Source organism: Monodon monoceros, unplaced genomic scaffold (genome assembly GCF_005190385.1).
Source record: "Monodon monoceros isolate NGI ecotype Baffin Bay Population unplaced genomic scaffold, NGI_Narwhal_1 Super_Scaffold_4, whole genome shotgun sequence".
Lineage (NCBI taxonomy): Eukaryota > Metazoa > Chordata > Mammalia > Artiodactyla > Monodontidae > Monodon > Monodon monoceros.
The window spans coordinates 50,702,010-50,725,606 of NW_021703781.1; the positions used below are offsets into that span (position 1 = coordinate 50,702,010).

The window sequence follows — 23,597 nt, forward strand, 5'->3', positions numbered from 1 at the left end:
CTTATTTCTTTGGGAGGGCCCCCATGAGACAAGAAATCTTTCAACTGCAGACTGTCAGGCACCAAGGACCTTAAGAACAGGATGGAGGGAGGCAGGGAGGGCTTAGGGCTGTCACTGAAGCAGGCGATCCTGAGGCAACGCGACGGGCAGAACAATCCACGTGGATGCCGTGTGGACACGGCACAAGGACGGCACGCTCATGTCAGTCACACCCATGAACTTCAGACCATCACCGTGTTTTTAGTCCCTAAGCTGCTGGGGCTTCATATCATGTTTTCCTTTCCTCTCTCTCAGCCTGAGTCCCTCCCCTGGGGATCTGCCTGTGCTGCTTCCACTGACACTGCTGAGGCAGATGGCCTCTGTCCCCAACCAACTTCCAGAGAAGAGACTGTGTAACAGTGGGGTGTGAGGGCCACAAGGGAGGGAAGAGGAAGAGGGTAACAACAAGTGACGGAGAAAGCTTAAATCATGCACACAGGCTTCTCATAAGAACTTTATTTCTCAAAAAGGGGGCAAGAATCCAAAGTATTAAAATAATCCTCTAATTTTTGTTTTGGAGGGAGAGGATAGGATGACAAAATAATTCATATAAAAATTTCAAGCACAATGGCTGTAGGTCTTTCATCCTGAAACTTGTACCTCCTGTCTGCAGCTCCAGGTTCCAACCATGTCACAGGCAGTGCCGAGCTCCTGGATTCAGAGGCTTACAGCATCTGGAATGGTTATTTATATTTACTCCACAAATAAATACAAAAGGTCAGTCTTCCTAGTGCCGATGATTCAGTCTATTTTTGTGATTGTTTCTAACGAGAATGCTAAAAAGAGCTGCCTCTCTCTACATTCCAAATCTTTCCTTTTTGAAGACGACTAAGTGTGAAAGAAAGGAAATGTGGAGACTTATCAGGTACGACTGGCTCTTATAACAACCACATGCCAAGGGAGACTCTACCTCATTGAGGTGATAAAAGGTAAAAAGCGACCATGATTTTTCCATTGCCTTTTATGTGGGGAAACCGCACCTTTCTGTTTATACCACTGAAGGGAACCGCACTATGTGAAGCGAAGTCCCCCTCCGGCAATTAAGCAAAATCCCTATATCCAGGGCAATTATTTTCTACCTTAAAAAGAAAGAAAGAAAAGGGTGAGCGGCAATGAGAGTCCTTAGTCCAGGCTGATGTTGCCACACGGCCCAGTAAATGCTGAGGGGCACTTTCCAACAGGCAGGCCCTTCCAGGAGGTGGGAGAAAAGACCTGGCTCACCCTCTGAGAGGCTTAAGGTGAGTTTAACTGTGAAGACCGCTCGGAACATGCCCGGCTCTCCTCTGAATGCTTTCAGTTGGTGTTTCTCTGAGGAACAGGGAGGTTCTCGTGAAGGTACTTTAAACTTCCGTGCTCTGAGAAGTCCGAGACCACGTGGTCCTGGCCTCGCAGCAGCCACTTGGTAGTAAGCAGTCCCTCCAGTCCCACTGGTCCCCGGGCGTGGATTCGAGATGTACTGATCCCCACTTCAGCTCCTGTGGAAAAGCATGGATGAGGGTGTGGCTTTCCCAGCCTCTGCTTCCTGACCGCCCGCCAGGTCTACGTCTCTTCCTTCTCCTCACTTGGCCCCCTCTCTCTGCCCTCTCCTGACCCACCCTCCCTGGGCTAGCCTGACTTCCACTGTCCCCATAAACATGTTCTCTGGTTGCTGTGAGTCACGGTCAGGCCCCTTCTTTAAGAAAAGAAGAAGGGGCCTGACCGTGGGCCTCTCTTTTGTATTTTATCCCCAGTTCATTTTGACAATACTACAAGTGCTGTCTCCGATATCTGTCTTGTGTCTGGATTGCGTACCATCATCTGACATTTGGGTATTGTTTCTGGTGTACGACAGTGTATAGAGGTTTCACCTCCCCGAGTATCCTTTAAACCCTAGATGGTAAGGGACATGTTCTAGGTACTCCCTAGAACGCCTAGCTCCTAGGTGCTCACGAGATGGCTGCTGGCTACACCAAAGGGAGCTTTTCACTTTCCTCCCTCCTGCTCCAGCCTCAGACGTGGGGCAGCGGGGCTCTTCCCAGGTCTGGCTTGGTGTTCTGCACCGTGTGCAGTTGAGGCAGGGCTCCTTTGCTCATCACAACTTCACTGAGCAGGCACTGGGCTGGGACCCGGGGATGAAGTGGTGAACAACTGATGTAATTCACGGAGCTTGTATTCTTGTGGGCAAGGCAGCCAAAGAACAGTTCAACAAATGATTCCATGTGGTGATGGGGTGCAGTGAAGGGTGCTGGGATGGAGGCTGTGTGGCAGGGCGGCAGCACCCTGGATAGGGTGGTCAGTGGGAGCCTCCCTGAGGAGGTGCCTTTGGCTGAAACCTGAATGAGAAGCTGGCCAGGGGACAGCAGTGGAGAGCCGCTGCAGGCAGAGAGGAGCAAGCGAGGACCCGAATGCAGAGGTGCCTGGGGCAGTGGTCGGCAAGGAGATGGTGACCACTGGCTTCAAATTCTGGGTTAATAGCGTAGAGATCACATGACTTTGGGCAGGTTACCTAACCATCTCTTGCTTCAGGTTTTTCTTTTGGAAAAGGAAGAAAATAATAGAATCCATTATGTAGAACTAAGTGAGATAATGCATGTGATGCACTTAGCACGGTGCCGGAAATATAGTAAATGCTCAACAAATATTATCTGTTACTGTTATTCATGCATTTCACAGGAACTTAACCCAACCAGAGTCTGAGCTTTTGCTCTGAGTGGCTGATGGAAAGACAATGGAGTGGTCTTTGCTCCTCCCCCATCTTGGACTTTCACTTGAAAGCTGGGCACCTCAGCCCTTACAAGTGTGCTATGTCTTCTTCAAGAACATGGAATACAAAGATCAGTGCAAGTGATGTGATAATTAAATCAAACCCCAACACAACAGAAACAGGGAACTAAAAATAAAGAGTCCAATGACTAAGAATAACAGCAAAATTCCCTTTAATAACCTTTAACAATTCAGTGAGAACTATTTCTCTAGGCAGTTTTCTATTCAAACGTTCAGAGGGATTAAAATGTTTTAAGTAGTTGAAATAATTCTCAGATGTGCCACAAATGCCTTACTGGAGCTTTGTAAAATGGTACCCCTGAAAACCAGCGACTGTCTGAGGGCTCCTTATACTACTGGGGGATGGAGAATTTATTACTAATGACGGAAGTGGGGAGGGTGTCTTTGTGAAGCTTTTTATTTCAAAGTCTGCATTAGAAGTCAACCTTGCACCTCTGGACTTACCTGTTTGTTTCTGATGCTCATACTTCAGCCCAGCATAGGTACTAACACCTTCTTCTGTCCTGTCCTCAGGGTGGATTCCTAGCTCTGAGGCAACCTGGCTGTGTCCCTCTGAAGGAGTAAGTCTGCAGCGGCAGTGCTCTCACGGGACCTTGGCATGCACACCTGTCATAAGCCATGCATGCAGACACACTGTGGTCTGCCGTATGTGGCAGAGTCCAGGCTCTGGACTCACGGAAGTCTGGGTCTGAACACCAGCTGCATGACTTTGGGCAAGTTACTTCATTTCTTTGAATCTCAGTATCCTCATCTATGAAAAAGGAAATACAAGTACCTACCTTCTTAGCATGTGAAATGCCTAGAACACAGGACTTCTACCAGTTCATGGTAGCTGTTATCATTCTCTCTCATAAACCAACCTTCCCTCGGTATGTCTGCATCATCTTGATCATGCATGTGACTGTAAAGGCCAGGTGTCTCCTCCACCCTCACCATGCTCCTTGGGGCCACACAGTGATTCACAAGGGACTCCTTTCTCCCCGACCAGACTCTTTCTTACCCAGTCCGAAGCGGTAGCCATCAGAGAAGCGAGTGCTGGCGTTCCAGAACACACAGGCACTATCCACGTGCTGGAGGAAGAACTCTGCTGTCTTCTCTGCAGCATAAAGGGAAGAAATTGAGTTAGGATGGCCCAGGGAGAACATCCTGCTTCCAGCCACTCAACAGGGCCTGACTGGGGCAGGGCCCAGGCCCCTGAGGTGCTTCCCCACGTATTAAACATGCAGACTTGTGAAAAATCTAAAACAGAAAGAAAGCAAACCAGCTTCATCAGCCCTGTTGTTGAAGGAGTAGGTACCTGGGAAAGACTGGCTTGGAATCCAGACCTCCCTGCAGACATACCCTCAGTGCTGCAATGGCCTGTCTACACTATCTGTTTATAGGCTCTGAGTCAAATGCCAAAGTCTCAACTCCAACTCCACACCCACCAGCTGGGTGACTGTGGACAGGCTTCTGAACCTCTCTGTGCCTGAGTACAATGGGGACTGACAATATTACCCAGCTCCCAGGCTTGCAGAGAGGATAAAATGAACCAACAGCATGGAGCACTCATCCCAGAGCCTAGCAGATGGCAAGTGCTCAAGTATTAACTGTTTTCACTGGTGGTGCTGTGATTCCCCAGTAAACTGACTGGAAGTTCCCTGAGGGGGCCATGCTGGCATCCTTTACCATCAGGCCTCCAGTGCCTGACACCCAGGCTCACCTGTGGAGGGAATGAGTGACTGTAGAGCTGGTTTTGCCCTAAACTAGTTGGTTCTGCGCTTAACCTCCTGAACCTTGATTTCCTCAGCTGTAAAATGGGTTTATTTCAGCAACCGGGAAAGACTGCTGCATGGATTAAATGGTAACGCCTCTGAGACAGAGTGAGCCACGTGTAAAGTGGAGCGAATCACCTCTTCCCTCGGGGCCACTGTGACAACACAGCGAGATAACAGATGTAAAAGCACTCAGCAAACCAGCAAGTGCTGCCCACACCAGGCATTGTTATCAGTCCACTGAGATTACGTTCTCCTGCAGGCTAAGAGGGGCTGAGAGGAGCAGGGTCAGCTTGGAGATCAAGGCAGAAAACGCAGACCCCGCAGACCCCGTGTGCTGCAGCCCCTGCACACTTACCATTCTCTGTGACGATGACGTCCGTGTGGGAGCTGCCGTACTTGTGGATGTGGTCGATGGCCTCCTGCACACTGTCCACCACTTCAATGCACAGTTCCAGGTCCCCGTACTCAGTTCGGAGGGACTTCACTTCGGAGGGGCTGAAGGTCAGATAGGAGGCGAACTTGGGGCCTGCGTGAATCTTCACCTGGGACAGAGGAAATCCGGGGCAACGACATAAACACAGCAGAAAGAGGCGAGCGCACACTCCTCCCTCTGGGATCCAACAGCAAGACGAGCCTGAAGGTGATGAGTCCAGGGCTCCTGTGGCCTGGAAACTAAACTAGTCCCTGCTTCCTTTTAGAGGCAGCCTTCCACCCTCCAGGATGCTCTGCTTTGGGAAATGCTGACGGCCACCTGTCAGCAATGGGCCCCCAGGAAAACTGGAGCAGGGATTTCAGCAGGAAGCCTCTGAATGTGAAGAATGTGCAAGGCATTTAATGGGCTACTGACATAAGCCCTTGACTGCTGGCCTTTTACTAAAACGAACACGTGACGAGAAAAATCCCATTCTTGGCATGTGGGACTTAGGCACTGGACTCAGACGGAAAGAGGGAGATGCCACAAACACACTTCTACTCCCTCTGCCCTGGAGAAGTCCTAGGCGTGCTTTAGAGGAAAACAGTACTTGGTTGGAAACCACTTCAAACTGTGGTTAGTCGTTAGATTTCTGACTTTGTCAGTCTGGCCCCATTTCCAGGTTCAGCTCAGGTCCAGATTCTGGGGCTAATCCTGCTTCTGGCTGGAGGAATTTAAGGATGCTGAGGCTGGTCATTGGGGACCCCGGTCACAGTGTGATCCCACTCAGGCCTTGTTCTCCGAGACCTTCCCAGGGCAGCGTTCACGCCTTGATTCTTTAGGGCCAAGCTCTTGGCTTGGCTCAAGTCACAACAAACCGCATTTGTCATGTCCTCGTTGCTCCCAAGGCCTTGAATGGTTTCCTATCTGGGACCACACTTCCTCCAGGCCTGGGGTCCAACCATGTTCCCCAGGGGCTGGAACCCCGTCCATGTGCAAGTCGTCCTCTGGTGTACTTCCTGCACTACAAGGTGCGGAAGTACACATACTGGCCCATTCTGACTTGAGGGATTTCAAGGCAATGCTGAGGATATTGTGGGTTTGTCTGAATCAGAGCTGGGGGCTTTATTCCTGGATACAGGAGAGCTTTCCTCCTGTCCAGTCCAGGCCAGTGTGCTGCCTGGCATACGTCAGCACTCAAACAGGCCACCAGTGGAAGGTTAGGCCCCAAACGTAAGTGATCATGTGATCTAACTCCCTTATAATTTGTGGGGTACATTTATTTTCATTTTCCAAACTGGGACCATGCCACATTTATAAGATGACTGAAGTCTTCCTTTTCAGCAAAAGGATGGAAGGGAAGAGACACATGCTCAGGGTCAAAGCAACGAAGACCAGCAGTCACTTTCTCCACTGCTGTGCTAGTTTACATGATTCTGACATCAGATATTAAAGCTTAAAATGCATCCTGACAGAAAATTTAAGATTGTCCAGTTTCACCTGGAGGACATCTATCTTTCCTGCAATCAGGAATTTAGGATGGAGCGTACATTTATACTCAAAACTTACTGGCACTGGTGGTTTATAATCTTAATGACATGGTAAGAAAATAATCCAGAGAGGACATTATACGAACTGCTCACTCCCAAATATCACTGTATCAATAAGCACGTTAATATCGGTAATTGAAGACATCTGTGGAGGAGCAGCTGTATATAAATCTTTGGTTTGAAAACATCTCTGCACAATCTTTTCAAATCAAATCCAAACAAGAATGTGTGTTCAGAAACATAAACTGTATGCCACCTGAATAAGAGGTGGCAGGAAAGAGTCCATTCAGTGGGCTGCCATGTGACCTGCTTTATCTTTGAACCCTCTTAACACTGAACACACACCGCTTTGGAATGAAGCTATTTGTGTATGGGTTTCTTCCATCCACTAGACTGTCAGAGGCAAAGGCATGTCTTACTCACTGTGTACTCAGCACAGAACTTTGTATATGGCAGATGCTCAAAAATATTGCTTCTCACACTTCCTTAAATGGTATGGCAGCTGCTCCCAGTCTGATCCCACAGGCTTCTAAATCTCGGGAGGGAAGACAGGAAGTGATGGACTTGTCCTACCTGTTCCACTCTCAGCATGTCAATGATCTGGTCAAATAACGGTGTTCTCAGCAGATCTCGGTGGATTAACAGAGTCTCTAAAGCATTACAGGCGGCTGGATATTCGCATTTAGAGTCTCTAACTGAAAGAGGAGGACAAAAAATGGTTTTTATTAACATGATCCTGAGCCACCGAGGACACGACAAGTATTTTGCCCGCATAAAACGGGACACCATTGAGCTCACCTAGTCTGGTGACCTTGTCGACACTGGCCTCTGAGTCCACGTACATGTGGCAGATGCCTTCACTGTGCCCCATCACTGGAATGCCCTTAGCAGCTTTCTGGATGTTTCTGACCAGCTGAGAGGAGCCGCGTGGAATGATTAGATCTATCATTTTGTCTAGGCGGCAAAGATCTTCCACTTCTTCTCTGGTATTCACCTGAAAAGGCAGAGAATAAAAGATAAAGATGACATCTTCTGATCACACAAAATATGGAAGTAGCAGCATCCCTTTCACAGATAAATGTCTATATCTCCTGAGAACTAAGTCTGATGCTCTGAAAACTTATTCCAAAAACAAGATTAAGGAACATCCCTGGTGGTCCAGTGGTAAAGAATCTGCCTTGTAATGCGGGGGTTGTGGGTTTGATCCCTGGTCAGGGAACTAAGATCCCACATGGCACGGGGCAACTAAGCCCGTGTGCCCCAACTATTGAGCTCACGCACCTCAACAAGAGAGCCCGTGTGCCACAAACTACAGAGCTCAAGTGCCCTGGAGCCCACGTGCCACAACTACAGAGAGAAAACCTGCACGCCACAACTAGAGAGAAGCCCGCGTGCTGCAACTAGAGAGAAACCCGAGCAGACCGCACGCCATAATGAAAAGATCCTGCATGTCTCAACAAAGATCCCATGTGCCACAACTAAGACGCAACACAGCCAAAAATAAATAAATAAATAAATATTAAAAACAAAAACAAGATTAAGTTCCTGATCATGGGAATTGAAAGTTGTCCAGCAAATGCTTATCAAACTCTACACATTAGGTCCTGTGCTCTGCATTACAAAACATGCAAGACAGGGTCCCTGCCCTCAAAGAACTCAGAGTCTGATAGGGAAGACAGGACTACCCTATGACTAGCCATAACACAGGACAGACATTTTTAAGATGCTAGAAGAGGTACAACGTGCTATCTCTGGAAGGTCGAGGAGGTACAGAGTATGCCAGGCTATGAAGATCACAAAAGGAAGTGGCTGCTCCGTTGGCTCTCTAATCACAGCCTAATGACATGTTGGTCTTGCTAGGGAGTCACAGTTCTCCACGACTTCTGCTGACAACCTCTACCCTGGGATGCTGGCTGGAGTGACTAAAGTGCTTGTGTTAGAACTCTGAGATTATGGACATTTTTTCCTTCCTCTTGATTTTTAATTTTCCCCCATATGGACATGTTACTCACAAGAGAAGTACAAATATACACACATGTACAAGAAGGTTCATGGCAACTTTAATCTGCATTGCACCAAACCAGAAACAACCCAAATGTTCATCGACAGAAGAAAGGATAAGCTGTAGTACGTGCATATAAATGGAATACTACACAGCAATAAAAAAGGGAAAAGTACTGCTAGATGCAACAATGAGGATGAATCTCATGGACATGAGAAAGAAATACCTGAACAAAAGAAATACAGATAAAAGAGTGCATTTTGTATTATTTCACTTATATGAAATTCAAGAATAGGCAAAAGAAATTTAATGTGAAGAAAGTAAAAAGAAAGTGGTTTCCTGGTGGTGGGGTGGGGCCTACTGATGGGGAAGGGCACAAGGGAGACTTCGGGGTACTGGAAATAGTCTGTATCTTGATGTGGGGGGTGGTTATATGCGTGTATGTAAGCGGACACAATTGCAGAGCTGTTCACATGTGATTAGGGTACTTTATGTATGTTATACATCAATAAGAAGGAGGAGAGGAGGAAATCTGTCGAATTAAACTAGGGTATGGAGCAGCTGGGATTGGAGCCCCTACAGCCTGTGCTCTTTCTACCCACTATGTTGCTGTAAGAATAACCCAGCTTCTTGTCAGGGAGCATGTAACAAGGCAGGTTTGTAGACACCCTCCTAGCAGCCAACGGAATCCTGGAATGTTGGAGTGAGTGGGCCTCAAGGGAAAAAGAGAAGGATCTGGAGTCAACCTAGGTCCAAATCTAAATTCTGGGTGATTCTGGCTAAGTTATTTTACCAATGAGCCTATTTTTCTTCCATCTATAAAATGGACCTAATAATTTTTCTCACAAGGTTGTTGTGAGGATTAAATGAGATAATGGAATGAAAGTGCCTTGCCCACAGTAGGTACTCAATAAAACTATCTAGTACTTCAAAACCTCCACTGGACGGTTGAGGAGAGTGACACAATGGTTAAAATAATGACCATAATAATAACAGTGTTAACAGCATGACCTCATACTTACAAGCTGCATGACGGTTTCTGACAAACCTTCATAAAATGTATCTGTCTGACTTGGCCTAAATCACCACCAGTGAGCAGAGCCCAGGCCTCACTCACAGTCTGGGTCTGGTATTCCTGTTGCCTGGGACCTTAAGAATGAAGGGCTAACAGGCATTCTTGTAAATCAGTGGTACCACGACACAGCTGTATGAGAGGGACCTTCCTGAGCCACTCAAGACCCAGCTGGGTCAAGGCAGCCCTGCCATTGTCTAATGTCACCGGCACACTGGACCTGCTGCTCCTCCAATCAAACCTGTCTGCACTGGCTTGGCCTTATGTGGCCTAAGCTTTGCTTCAAACACCCAAAGACCTGACCTGGCCCCTCTGGGCCTGACCTGGCTCATTCCCAGGGACCTACCAGCTGTACGGCCTCCTTGATTCCATGGATTGAGAGGGCCTCCTGGGTCAGGAGGTGAAGAATCCGGTTGCTGTGTGAGGCCTCCTTCCCTCCTTTGAGTAACAAGCCATTACCACTTGCGATAGCCAAGGCTGCCACCTGCAGATCAAAGAGGAGAGCAATGAACCAAAGGGAAAAAGCAGTAAAAGTAAGGGTAACATCAGTGCTCGCTGAGCACATTTCCTGTGCCAACCACTGTTAATCACTTTGTAAGGCCTACCATGTTTCATCTTCACAACAGTCCAGTGAATTAAGTACCTGTTTTATCCTCTGCTTTACACATAAGGACACTGAAGCACAGAGAAGTTGGTGACTCCCCAAGGTCACACAGCTTATAAGCGGCAGAGCTGGGGGGGGCCTTGACTCCAGAGCCAAAGCCCCGGACCTTAGGAACTCTACTGTACAGCTTCCTTAGCACCATTACGCTGTAACCTGAGTTAAGTGCCCAGGGTCACATGAGCACTCCCCTCTCTGGCCACGGTGGAGGACAGGTGCTCAGCGGCCTCTTGACTCAGGTGTTGTTCCACCTGACTCAGGCTGGGCGTCATCTCTGGCCACATCGTACCCGGGCCCTGTCATTGTTCCGAGAGCTCTAATGGCTGGTGCTGAGACCCTGGAGAGGACCAGAGCTGCCAGCCCCCGGACAGCTGCGGCAGAGACTGCTGGGAGGAGGAAGCAGGCCATCCAGGAGGGGGGTTAGTTACCCTCTTAGAGCCAAGAGCTAATGACACTCACCTGATCATCCAAGGCCTGAAGCTGAACTTTCTGAATGCTCTCAGGATGAATGAATGAAAATCTTCCCATTTTTGTAATGTATCAAAAGAAACTTTAAAAAACTTGCTTGAACACGTTAATCTCCAGATTAATGGTTCTTAATCCCTTTTTGTTTTTGTTGCTCATGAACCCCTTACAAAAATTATGTAAACTTTTCCCAGATAAATGCACAAACACACAGCATTCTACATATAACTTTTAGGATTCCTGGATTCTGTGATGCCATGTGAGGAACCTCAGCTGTAACTGGCTGAAGAGGAAACCTTTCCCTCATGAAGTATTCGCTAGTATGGATAAAAGGTAGCAGAGAAAACTTCATGAACACGGCCTAAAGAGAGACTTAGGACCCACTTCTACCAGCTGGTGGGAGTTCTGCAGTTATCTCTGGGGGTTCTCTGTGAGACAGATATACAGCCAGAAAGGGGCTGAGGACAGACCCCAATGGTATGAGAGTGCCTTGGTGGACCAGCTGGTTTTAGGTCATGTCAGGGAATAGCCTCCACAGAGCATGGGGAACTCCCATGGTCACCTATGCCCTAGCGTAAAAAGGTACTGGTTCTTATTTATTTATTTATTTTTAAAATTATTTTTTAAAAATAAATAATTTATTTATCTATCTATCTATCTATTTATTTATTTATTTTTGGCTGTGCTGGGTCTTCGTTGCTGCCCGCTGGCTTTCTCTAGCTGCAGCGAGCGGGGGCTACTCTTCGTGCGGTGTGCAGGTTTCTCATTGCAGTGGCTTCTCTTGTTGCGGAGCCTGAGCTCTAGGCACATGGGCTTCAGTAGTTGTGGCACGCAGGCTCAGTAGTTGTGGCGCACGGGCTTACTTGCTCTGCGGCATGTGGGATCTTCCCAGACCAGGGATTCAACCTGTGTCCCCTGCATTGGCAGGCGGATTCTTAACCACTGTGTCACCAGGGAAGTCCCTTTTGTTTGTTTTTAAATAGAATCTCTCTGTGAGACTTTGGGGCTAGTGCAAAGAAAAGGCTCGTATCATCCTACTGGACAGTCCAGTGGGGAAGTGGTTCCAGATTTCTGGGCGAGAATTTTGGGCAATGAGCAAGACCACCCTCTAATACCACCTTGTACTTCAGAGCATGGCCACTTGGCAAAACCTCTGCCACATGGTTTTGCCTCAATTAGCCTGTGATTTGTCAGATTTCTTAAAGGGGGTCACACGCTAGTTTCCATTAACTACTGAAAGTTCTTCTTCCTAAGAGATGTACCTACAGGAAGCCATCTGCGACACTGATAATAAATGGGTCTTTTTCACATGGGCAAAACCAGCTATTAGATGAATGAGCCTGCAGTAAGTTAGCAGGGACCCTGTGGTCAGGGAACAAAGTGCTCCAGTGAGCTAAGTTTTTGTTTTTGGCCGCACTGCACGGCATGTGGGATCTTAGTTCCCTGACCAGGGACTGAACCCGCACCCTCTGCAGTGGAAGCACAGAGTCTTAACCACTGGACCACCAGGGAAGTCCTAAGTTTTTTGGAAATGTACTCCCGTGTCATGGCATGGGAGATTCATCTGGGCTGGAGGCCCAGCTCCATCCTTACAAATGTCACAGGAAAATTAACTTCTATAAGCTTCAGTTTCTTCAACTGTAAAATGGACATATGAATTACCTTTTTTAGAATTACCAGAAAAATCAAAAACATAAATTGCCTTAAGCGCAACCTGAGAATAAAGTCTCAAAAATTACCTCTGGGGGAAGGAAGGAAGGAAGGAAGGAAGGGAGGGAGGGAGGAAAGGAAAGAAAAGAAAGATATCTTCGGGAGATTTATCTGAGTCCTGAAAAGAAGCTCTTCCTCCAATTTTCTACCCTAATGGCAGGCATTAGTCACATACCTGGGGTAGACAGTCAGGGCGAGATTCAAAGATGACCAGTAGAACTCCAATCGGGACAGTCACTTGTTCGAGCTCCAAGTCTTTGGCAATTCGGGTCCGGCGCAAAACCCGCCCCACGCTGTCCTGTGAGGAGGCTGCGATCTGCCGCAGACCGATAGCCAGGCTGTTCAATTTAGACGTGGAAAGGCTCAAACGTTTCAGCAGAGGAGCTGCGAGTCTCCCTGAAGAGGTGTGAAGAGCACATGATGAAGCAGTAGACCTGGGCGGGCTATGGCTGTTTTACTGAACACATGGCACTGTGTTAGGAACAGACATGGAACTCAGGGGGTCTCAGGGAGACAAGGACATGTCATTTACACAGCTTTTCTGGGAGGGGCAGTTGGGCAGTATACATCATCATGTAAAGGTATGGACACACCCACACCCTTGGTGTCAGCAATTTCGGTTCCAGAAATTTGTCATTTGTATCAGCAAACCTGCACGTAGTGAGGATACTCATCACAGCATTTCTATTGTAGTGGGAAACTGGATTCTACCTATAGATTCAGCCAATGGGGTACAATGCAGTTACTATAAATAAATGTCTGTATTTACTGATATGGAAAGCTGTCCAGGATGTAGTTTGTGAAAAAGGCAAACTGTAAAACAGCATGTATGACATCACCCTAGTTATCACACATTGCATATACACGTGCAGAGAGATGTCGGAAAGCATCAAGAACAGTGATGATCTCTGCCTATCTTTCTGCGTTATTTAAATTTTTTATAATGAGTGAATTATTTTTATAAGCAGAAGTAATAAAGATGTTTTCTTTTGAAATAAAAACTTAAATAGAATTATGGTAAGTTCATATACAGAATTTTCTTTAAATTTGCATATAACAGCATGCACAGTGTGATCATCTCTCTCTCCACACACACAAACACACACATACTCAGGAAAACCATTTGGAATCACGTATCACAAATCATTACTATGGTTAATGTTGAATGATATTATGAAAAATTTCCCCTTCTTTTTTATAGTCACAACCACCAAGACAAAATTATAAAAAGACTTCTACTTTGGAGGGGAGGAGCCAACCTTATATTAGAAAAAAAATTAAACCATAATTTTATCAACCAATTACATCAATTTAATTAATTTTCTTCACTTCTCCCCATGTGGTAAAAATCGTTTTAATTGTAGTGCATATTAAATATTATACTCTAGTTTTTCACCTCAATGCACGTACATTTTCCATGTTGCCAAAATTATTTTAATTACTACTCAATATTCCATTGAGTTGATACAGTTCAATGTACATGACTGTACCTATGTTATTAGACACTCAGGTTGTTTCCAGTTTTCAATGGTATAAATAATCCTGCTCTAAGAAACTTTATATACAGAGCTAGTTTTTCCTCTTGCAATCTTTTCTTAGGGATAAATTTCCTGAAATGGGCTCACGGACTCAAAGGTGATTACCATGCTTGTGTATACCTGAGACTTTGTTCTTAAGCCATGTGTGTCTTTGCGGATTTCCAGAGAGAGATAACTGGGATCAGAAGTCAGAGTTCTACCAACAACTAGGTGTGTGACCTTGAGCAGCAGCTTTAACCCCTGTGGGTCTTAATTCTTTTAACTTAAAGAATTGGATAAGATGACAATAATAGTAATAAAGATTTCTTCCATTTATTTAAATTTTTTTATGGCTTTCCAATACTGCAAAAATTCAAAAGACCAGATGTAAAGTCTAAAGCAAGTTCCAAAGTAATGGCTCAAAAATGTTTTAAGGAATGAAAATAATGTTGATGAGTCCTGCAAGGTTTCTTTAAAGGGAACAGCACTAATTTGGATGTTCAATTTGAGGCACATTTATTCACAAGAAAAGGAAATTAAAAACCCCGTAAAATCAACCCCCATTATTTTAGGGTGGAAAAGGCAGAGAATTAAGAAAAGGAGAGAAAGATGAGGGCCTACCTGACTCCACATATTTAGCTGTCTTCAATGAGAGTTCAGCCATCTCACTTATGCTACCATTAGCACCTCAAGGGCATTTCTGGATGGCAGACTACGTACTGGTTAAGGAACTAGGAGATAAGCTATCTTTCAACACAGGCTGCACAAACTATTTCCACAACTATTTTATATGCACTGGCCATCTGGGTTTCGTTCCCAGATCTGCCACTGGCTGTATGGTTTTAGGCATGTAACAACTTCTCTCCGCTTTAGTTTTCTCCTCTGTAAAACAGGGATAATAAATAGTAGGTACCTTATAGGTACCATGTTCTGAAGAGAAAATCAGATCCTGCCTTTTAATCCCTTAGCATAATGCCCAGAAACACAGAAAGGCCTCAGTAAATGTTAGCTGCTATTAGCTTAATGTCTAAAATAGTGAGGTCCTCAATCTTTTTCTTTTTTGTCTTGAAATTGCCACAGTAGCCATGGCTTGTGACTGTGGGGAATGGAAGGAAAAAGCCCCTCAGTGGGTGGGGGGTGGGTAGGTGTTATATGGAATATCTGAGAAAAGGAGTGGAGGTAGTACGTGTACTTTGAAAACTCCCAATGAATACCAGCCACCAACCCTCAATGAAAATGATGTATACAGTATGTAATTTCTTCCATAACCATCTTGACTTTAGGCAGACTATAAGAATTATTAGTAAAACAAAGAATAAAACCCAAAATAAATCTCTCTATAACTAAGTTGCCTGGTCTTTACCTTCTGCCTCCTCCAAGTCTTTTTTGTTAGCTAACAGGATCTCATCTCGCTGGTCCGTCAACAGATCAGCCAGATGATGGATAATCTCTGCTCTCTAGGAAAAAAGGTAAAACATTAAAACAAATAAGCAAACATGTTACCCCATAAAGAACACACACCACACTTTTAAACCTACTCTTCTGAGTGTGCCAGGCCTTGCTCCTAAATCCCAGTCATCAACTACTGAAACCTCCTTACTTCACTCATTCGTTTCCCACCACTGCTCCCCTCATTTTTCCTTCCTCTCTCACTACTAACCTCCCCATTTCTTCTCACTTTTCTTCCTCTTTTACCACTCTTGATCATGATGATTAGCAAACCACAGCCTTGTGGTGGGGGAGAGGGTATGATGAATTTTTCAGTTTGTCCATGAGACAGGCGCCAGCACTTTGAATCAGCATGACATACACATCTCACCTATTTAATAGCACCAGCTGTAAAGCTGATTTCCCAGGTAAGTTTTTGCATCTAGTTCTTCTTTTTCGACAATTATTTACTAAATGAATTCAGTCAAAGGGGAAAAACCCAGTTCTGGATGCTGGAGGAGACCCCAATCCTTACCCACCTAGATAAGGAAACATGGCAAATCAGAGTAGTGATTACTAAAGGAGTAAAAGAAGTGATTTAATAGAGAGAGAAGCTAGGGTTCTCCTGGGATTTCCTTTTCCTACTTGTAGTTATTTTAAATTTTCTTCTCCCTTCTCAGGCCAAAGTACTCCCCAGAAGAAACCTATATACATCACTTTCAAATCCAGCCTCAACACCACAACCCTTGGGAAGCCAGCACCCTGCTTCCACCTGACCTTCTCACACTTCATCGTGTCTGCTACTTCAACTGACTAAGTCACTGTGGACAGGGCAGGGCTATGACATGGAGCAGGCTCTGAACTTCCATCTTCTAGGTAATCTTGGTGATTTGGATGAGGTGGGAAAAGTTACTTTCCTACATTTCCCTGCCCAGTATGTGGCAGGATTTGGAAGGCTCTCTGGTCTCGTGATTTTCATGATGCTTTTGATCAAAACATCATAGTGATGCAAAGCTACCTTAGGCTTCAAGCCTATACAAGACAAAAGGGAAAATGAAATTTAGAAAAAGAAAAAAGGCAGAACAAATCTGAATCAGAGTTGTAACTCAGATCTAACTCTACGGGACTCGAGGAATGAAGGGGGAAACAGCAGGCTTGACTGTGTACTAAACCTCACAGTTATGACTCACTCTGAAAACTAACAAAACTATCAGCTAGGGTTATTACCTGCTCAGGTTCCAAAGTGGCCAACATCCTTCCTCCTGATCGAGCCATTTCTCCCTGCTGCTCCACGGTAGGGCCTGCAAGAGCATTTGCAAACATCAGCTCACGGTCAGCTCACTGCCCCCTCACTATCCCAGACGTGCACGGGCTCCTTGCAGGCACACAGCACACGCTCAGGGTCTTGGCGTGCTTTTTTCACATCCAGATATCACTCTGACCAATAAACTGGCAGAAGAGCATACCAGATTAACTCAGGCAGAAACACAAGAACCTGTCTGCATTTGTGGGGCAGACAATATGATTTATGTCTTCTAGAGTTCTGCTCAATTCCACTTTGGCTTACATTTTCGAATGTGTTTGCATTTCTGAAAGCAGATTATATAGCAGTGCTATCTTTGGGAACACCTGAGAGAGCACATACTATTTCTTATGCATCTTTGCATCTCCAGTGTTCATTAGTATCTGGCATCCAGCATGGGCGTAGCAAATGTTTCCTGAGAAAATGGATGCTGATATTCTTTCACTTAGTGATTTTAGTGAGAACAGGAGGCCTAGTTAGGCAGGTTAGATAAGTTTTACAAAACCAAAGTAGAATCCAATTTTGCAAGCAGTGTTCGAAACTATACCATATTTCATGTTAGCACATGAATTTTGTAAGCTCTCCTCCCAGAGGGAGAGCTCAGTGTTCAGCCCCATCTAGGCCATGGAGTTACTAGCAATCATCCACAGACCATGGGACTCTATGAAGAACTACTTACCTGCAGGCTTTACTTCGGAAAAGAAGGTGCCAACTTTCTTTCCCTCCACGATGTCTGTGATGACATGCCCAGACACCTTCGGGTGGGTCCCATTGGCAATGACCACAGAAGTACCACCTTGCAAAGCCCAGAGGGCTGCTTTCACCTAACGGGAGAAGTTAGATCCATGGATAAGATTCAGACCTTTGTAGGGTCTAGGCCCCTGCACTTTAAACATGCAAAAACATAGAAAATACAACGTGATATTGAGCAATTTAATTATCTGTAGGAAGGTTCTGCACAGTTCAGAAGCTCTCAAGACACGCTCAGCCCATGCACTCTTCCCAACCCAACCCTGCCATGTGTTGTCTAAAGATAAACCAATCTGCCCCTTGTGCTCAGCGTGTTCTCTAAGGCTCTCTAGTACTGGGACACATAACTTCTACATTGGACTTATTGTGCCAGCTTGCAGCGTCCAGCTTGCTGCTTGCCTGGAATCTGATCATGAGCACTCTTGGGCTTTTGTACCTGGGGTTCTTGTCCTCCTCTCTGCCATTGCTACGTATGATTCTGTACCTAAAGGGTATAACTTCTTAGAACAATTAATGTGAGAGAAGAACTTTTTAAAGGTTTCATCAAGAAATATTTGAGCTCTGGGGCTTCCCTGGGGGCACAGTGGTTGAGAGTCTGCCTGCTGATGCAGGGGACGCGGGTTCGTGCCCCGGTCCAGGAAGATCCCACATGCCGCAGACCGGCTGGGCCTGTGAGCCATGGCCACTGAGCCTGTGCGTCCGGAGCCTGTGCTCCACAACGGGAGAGGCCACAACAGTGAGAGGCCCGCGTACAGCAAAAAAAAAAAAAAAAAAAAAAAAAAAAAGAAAGAAAGAAGATATTTGAGCTCTAATATTAACACTTAGAGGATTTATGAATTATGAAAAAATATAGACCCTGCCCTTGAGGAGGTTATAATATGAACACACGCTTAATATATTAATAAAAATACATAGAAAGACATGACTAAATATAGGTACACAATATGCATTAAACCTGTATTTAGATATGTGTATCTTTAAGTGTGTATGTGCATCAGCCCTCAATTACAAAAGTAAGAAGGATAAAATACAGTTTGGTTTTTAAATTAGTTACAGGCAATAAAGGCACCAGATTCTTACCTTGGCTTCCATGCCACCCATTCCCACTCTGGACTTGGTTCCGAATGTCACGGACTGCTGATCACCGGGATAAAATATATCAATGAGCTTTGCATCATCTGACCCTGGGGGGTTGTCAAAGAGGCCTAAAAAGTGGACAAGAGTCGGTAATGCTGTTTAACAGAAGTGAGCATCCCCCAAGACAGACCTCCAGAGGGACCTGCCAACTATAACTACTCTGTACTCGACTCATCCAGATAAATTCTGCTATTCCACCAGCTCGAACAAGAAAAGAGGTCAAGGGATTCGTGGAGTCTACTCACACTGAAAACCAGCTCCGGGAGGACGCACCTTACATACTTTTATAACTTTGCCTGATGAATGAATGTTTGCCAGCAACAGAGCACGGCCATATCCCTGGCACAGAATTTACTGGCCCTGCCCACAGTCTACAGGGAAGCTATCCTCACCTTTGCCATTTCTACTATGATGCTGAACCTTAAGGATGCAACTGAAAAAGATGAGTGGCTTTTTCACAAACAGTGCAGCAGCTGTATACTGTTTAATGTGACTCTTTCCAAGGGCATGACATATGAAACAGGTTCTCATTAACTCTCACAGTACCCTTTGAAACAGTCACATTATACTCCCCACATTATGGGTAAGCCTTTCTGAAGGTTAGGCTGAGTTAGCAGAAGAGCGCATGACTCTTGGCTTTCAGTCTGGATTTGTCACCACAAAGCCTGTGTCCTCTTTATAACTGAGTAGCGTGACATAAAATAAGAGGTACACAAAATGTTACATGCATACCATCCGAGATTAAAAATCCTCACAATTTCACTTCAAAAAAGAATGTGTCTGAGCCTTATAAGGGGAAAAGAGGGCCTGAGAAAATGGAGTCATGTCAAGGTCTAAGAGGCACACAGACAGGGAGGAACTGCTAGTGGTCAGGAACTGGCTGAAGGACATTTTAGGCAGTGATGTTTTTGGGATTTAAGTTACTGCTTTTCCTGTGCTAAAATATACCCCTGTGTTCCACTGTTCCAAATCATTTTTTTAAAATAAATTAATTAACTAATTAATTAATTTTTGGCTGTGTTCGGTCTTCGTCGCTGTGCACGAGGTTTCTCTAGCTGCGGACAGTGGGGGCTACTCTTCGTTGCAGTGCACGGGCTTCTCATTGTTGTGGCTTCTCTTGTTGTGGAGCACGGGCTCTAGGTGCGCAGGTTTCAGTAGTTGTGGCACATGGGCTCAGTAGCTGTGGCACACGGGCTTAGCTGCTCTGTGGCATGTGGGGTGTTCCTAGGCCAGGGCTCGAACCCGTGTCCCCTGCACTGGCAGGCGGATTCTTAACCACTGTGCCACCAGGGAAGCCCTATTCCAAATCTTTAACACAACCGTGCCATGTGCATCCTTAGGAGAGTAAGTGAATCAGAGCAGTGAGGACATTAGTGTCCAGTGCACAACAAAGTAGTGCAAACCACGAGCAGCAATTACAGGGAGAGAGAGATAACCTCTCACAACCCCTATCCGCCTCAACCCAGCACCCCACAGTTCCCAGGGTCTTCTGCTGGGTTCATCTCAGAAGGCACTATGCTATGAGATCATGAGTAGTACTGGACAATTCTAAGGCAAACCCCCAGAGACACCTAGGAGTTCCTAGCGTTCTGATATTCTGCCTCCTCCTCTTCTTTATAGCAGCTCTCAAACCCACCAAGAGCATATTTAAAATTCAGATAATGTTCTAAAAATCAATATTCAGTGGATAACTAATCAGAGTGAAAAGCACAAGCCTGCCAACGACCAGTTTTGGTGTTTGAGGCTGCATTAAAACTAAGGTTTACTAGAGTCTAGTTCAAGTTGGATTTTATATATTGATCTCTCAAACTCATATCCTTTGCCTTGCTAGGCAGTATAGGAGAGAAGAGTGTAGATTTTTAAACTGAAAAGATTTAGATTCAAAACCAGCCTCTGCCAAGTATTAGCTATGTGACTTTGAATAAACCATTTAACTAATGTGAACTCAATTTTTAATTTCTTCATCTGAATAATAGGCTAACCTACCTACTTTGCAGGGTTGCTACAAGGGTGAATAAATTGACATTTATAAAGCACCTAGCACAGTATTTGTACACATCAGAAGTTGAAAAAAAATCTTGTGACTAACCAAAATGCCTTGTTCTTCAGAGTGGCTTACTCTTACCCCAGCTTAGTTGTTCCTAGCCTGAGACTTCAAATTTACAGTGAATAAACATGGTACCAAGACTTCATACAGGTAAAGATACTGATCTGTAAGTATGGTATCTCTGACCCTCCACGTGCGCAGGAGACAGATCACAGCACTGGTACCTGCCCCTGCCTCCACCAGGCAGCCCCCTGACCTTCACTTATGCTGCTGAAGTGTAAACTGGGGAACAAGTCCTGCCATATTAACCTGCCATGGGTGTGGGCAGGGAACTAAATAGGTTTTTCTGACTTCCTGGGAATGTAATGGGAGACTTTTGGGATCCTGTAGGTTTGGCCTATTTTAGACACATCTACCATATCTATGGGTCAAAATGTAAAACGGGGACAGCTTAAGAAAGTGAGACGAGTGAATGGAGAGCCAAGTTGGAGCCAAGAGGGGCCCCTCCACGAAGAAGGCGAAAGCAGAGAGGAAAAGAGTAACACAGAAGAACACAGTGGCCATACAGCCTGGATTTTCTGCAGTGGCTCCAATTTAAAATAATGTGTCTTGTGATTTACATTAAAACTAAAAGTGATCAAGACCCCAATGAGGTATCACTTCACACCCATGAGGATGGCTACAATCAAAAAGGCAGATACCAAGAGGGAAATGTTGGTGAGGATGTGGAGAAACTAGAACCCTCATACACTGCTGGGAAAATGTAGAAAGGTGCAGTTGCTTTGGAAACCAGGCTGGTATTTCTTCAAAAGGCTAAACATATGATCCAGCAATTCTACTGCTAAGTAAAATAAAGAGCATCTTCACACCAAAACTTGTGCACAAATGTTCACAGAAGCATTAGTCACAATAGCTTAAATGTCTACCAGCTGCTGAGTAGGTAAATAAAATGTGGTATATCTATATAGGGGAATACGATTTGGCAATAAAAATAAATGAGGTACTAATATGTGCTATAGTATCAGTAAACCTTGAAAACATTAAGTGAAAAAAGCCAATCACAAAGGATCACATACTGTATGATCACATTTATATAAAATGTCTAGAACAAGCAAATCAACAGAGACAGAAGGTAGATTAGAGGTTGCCAAGGGCTGGAGAGTTTCAGGGGAAGTGAGGAACGATTGCTAATGGGTATGGGTTTCTTGATGGGGTGATAAGAAATGTTCTAAATTGTGGTGAGGGTTGAACAACTGTATGGATATACTAAAAATCACTGAAATATAAATTTTAAATAGGTGAATTGTATGTTACGTGAATTGTATCTCCATAAAGCGGTTATAAAAAAAAAAATTAAAGTGCCTGGAGGTAACAACATTTCAGCATTCAAACTTCATCTCCCAGACCACCCCCACCTTCTTTTGAATCATAAAACCCTTTGTGGACCATAGGGCTCAGAAAATAATGGTCCATGGTTAAAAAGATCAGAAGCACTCAAACAAAGAGGGGAACTCATGTGCTCACACATACAGTATTTAAAACAAAGACTGGATAAAAAGAAAAGGCATTACTTTGTACCTTCTACATCTGAAAGAACAATTAAGAGGTCAGTCTTCATTTCCACAGCCAGACGGGCAGCCAGGCTGTCGTTATCTTTAACACTAATAACCTAAAATGCAGGTAAAAAGTCGTGAGCTTTGCAGTTCAAAAAGTTCACGGAAGCACTCAGCTAGGCTCTGGCAGGAAAAATTAACAACCCTGAGTATGTGCATGACAGCTCTTACAGGCCTTTCAGTTTGCAAAACACCAAGCCTACTGGCAACCCCCTTTCCAAATATGCACCCTTCTATCCACTGACATACACAAGCCATGCTCACAGCACCACCTTAAATCACTATTGCGCCTCACCCAGTTGAACGAAACCCCCTGTCTTCAGAAGAGCTTATACAGCCACCGCTCCAGGATGCCAGCTTCTTTCCCCATCTCTCCATCTTGTTTATGCCCAACGTCCGGTGTTAGTACATGCAGCATAGCATGGCATTAGTGTCTACAGCATGCTCAACCCTCGGTAATACTTTACCCACATTTACCCCCTGGAGATCACTATTGGGCTCTGCTGGGGGCACAACAGCATCGTTTGTGTTGACAATGGGGACGATGTTCATTCGGAGGAGCTCATGAAGTGTTCCATTGAGGTTCCGGCGCTTCTGCTCATCGTGGAAATCCAAATTGGTCACCAAAATCTATGGGGATATATGTATATGTATAGCTGATTCACTTTGTTATAAAGCAGAAACTAACACACCATTGTAAAGCAATTATACTCCAAAAAAGATGTTAAAAAAATAAATAAAAATAAAAGGGGTAAAGAGATTGAAAAATGCAGGAGACAGGAAAATGATGAACTTCCGAGGAACAGCATCCAAAGGATGCTAAGAGTAGAGGAGTTAAGAATGGAACACACATCTTTGGAGACTTATCCCATACAGTTCAGAATGGAACACACATCTTTGGAGACTTATCCAATTCTTTTGGAGATTGGAAAAAAGTTAGAATCACCTGGAAGATTTATTTTAGGATGCTTAAGACTTTTGCAAAAGTACTTTAATCCTCAGAGAGCTATGAAATCTCGTCCATTTACAAAATTAAGAAAATGAATGTATCTACTTTAGAGGGATACTGGAGGGAGTAATGACTGCCATAAATTTCTAAAATATCTTTGTATCCCAGCATCTGATTCAAAGTCTGGCCATACATAGTAGGTGCTGAAACATGTAGTGAGTGAATGAATGAATGGTTACTCTGCCTGGAAAATGTATTAAACCACAGGGAATAGGGCCATGTTGTTCCTGTTTTTGCTCTGTGGCTGACCACTGCCAGAGTCAGCAAAGACACGGTCAAGTGGGATGAGTCTGAGAGGTTTACGGAGGTGAGTCTTTAGTCACAAACTGAAAGAAGGGCTGACAAAACTTCGTTCAGGGGAC

General features: G+C 45.0%; 1 protein-coding gene across 4 annotated transcripts in view; it reads right to left on the reverse strand.

Annotated features, from left to right (window-relative positions):
* Window positions 1-480: 480 nt before the first annotated feature.
* Window positions 481-23,597, reverse strand: part of ALDH18A1 (aldehyde dehydrogenase 18 family member A1) — a 31,106-nt gene continuing 7,989 nt past the window's right edge. For 2 of the 4 annotated variants that reach the window (XR_003797103.1, XR_003797104.1), the window contains 14 exons: window positions 22,698-22,856; window positions 22,192-22,282; window positions 18,510-18,634; window positions 17,359-17,503; window positions 16,604-16,677; window positions 15,312-15,405; window positions 12,607-12,827; window positions 9,942-10,079; window positions 7,320-7,515; window positions 7,095-7,216; window positions 4,915-5,101; window positions 3,803-3,898; window positions 1,261-1,514; window positions 481-713 (listed from right to left, as the gene is read on the reverse strand). Coding sequence is in view for 1 of the 4 variants with exons in the window: in XM_029245835.1 (XP_029101668.1) it covers window positions 1,333-1,514; window positions 3,803-3,898; window positions 4,915-5,101; window positions 7,095-7,216; window positions 7,320-7,515; window positions 9,942-10,079; window positions 12,607-12,827; window positions 15,312-15,405; window positions 16,604-16,677; window positions 17,359-17,503; window positions 18,510-18,634; window positions 22,192-22,282; window positions 22,698-22,856 (1,830 nt within the window). In the remaining 3 variants the exon portion in view is untranslated. Of the gene's footprint in view, window positions 1,515-1,968; window positions 3,899-4,914; window positions 5,102-7,094; window positions 7,217-7,319; window positions 7,516-9,941; window positions 10,080-12,606; window positions 12,828-15,311; window positions 15,406-16,603; window positions 16,678-17,358; window positions 17,504-18,509; window positions 18,635-22,191; window positions 22,283-22,697; window positions 22,857-23,597 lie in introns of all 4 variants that reach the window. The other 2 variants (XM_029245835.1, XR_003797102.1) reach the window with 2 other exon arrangements.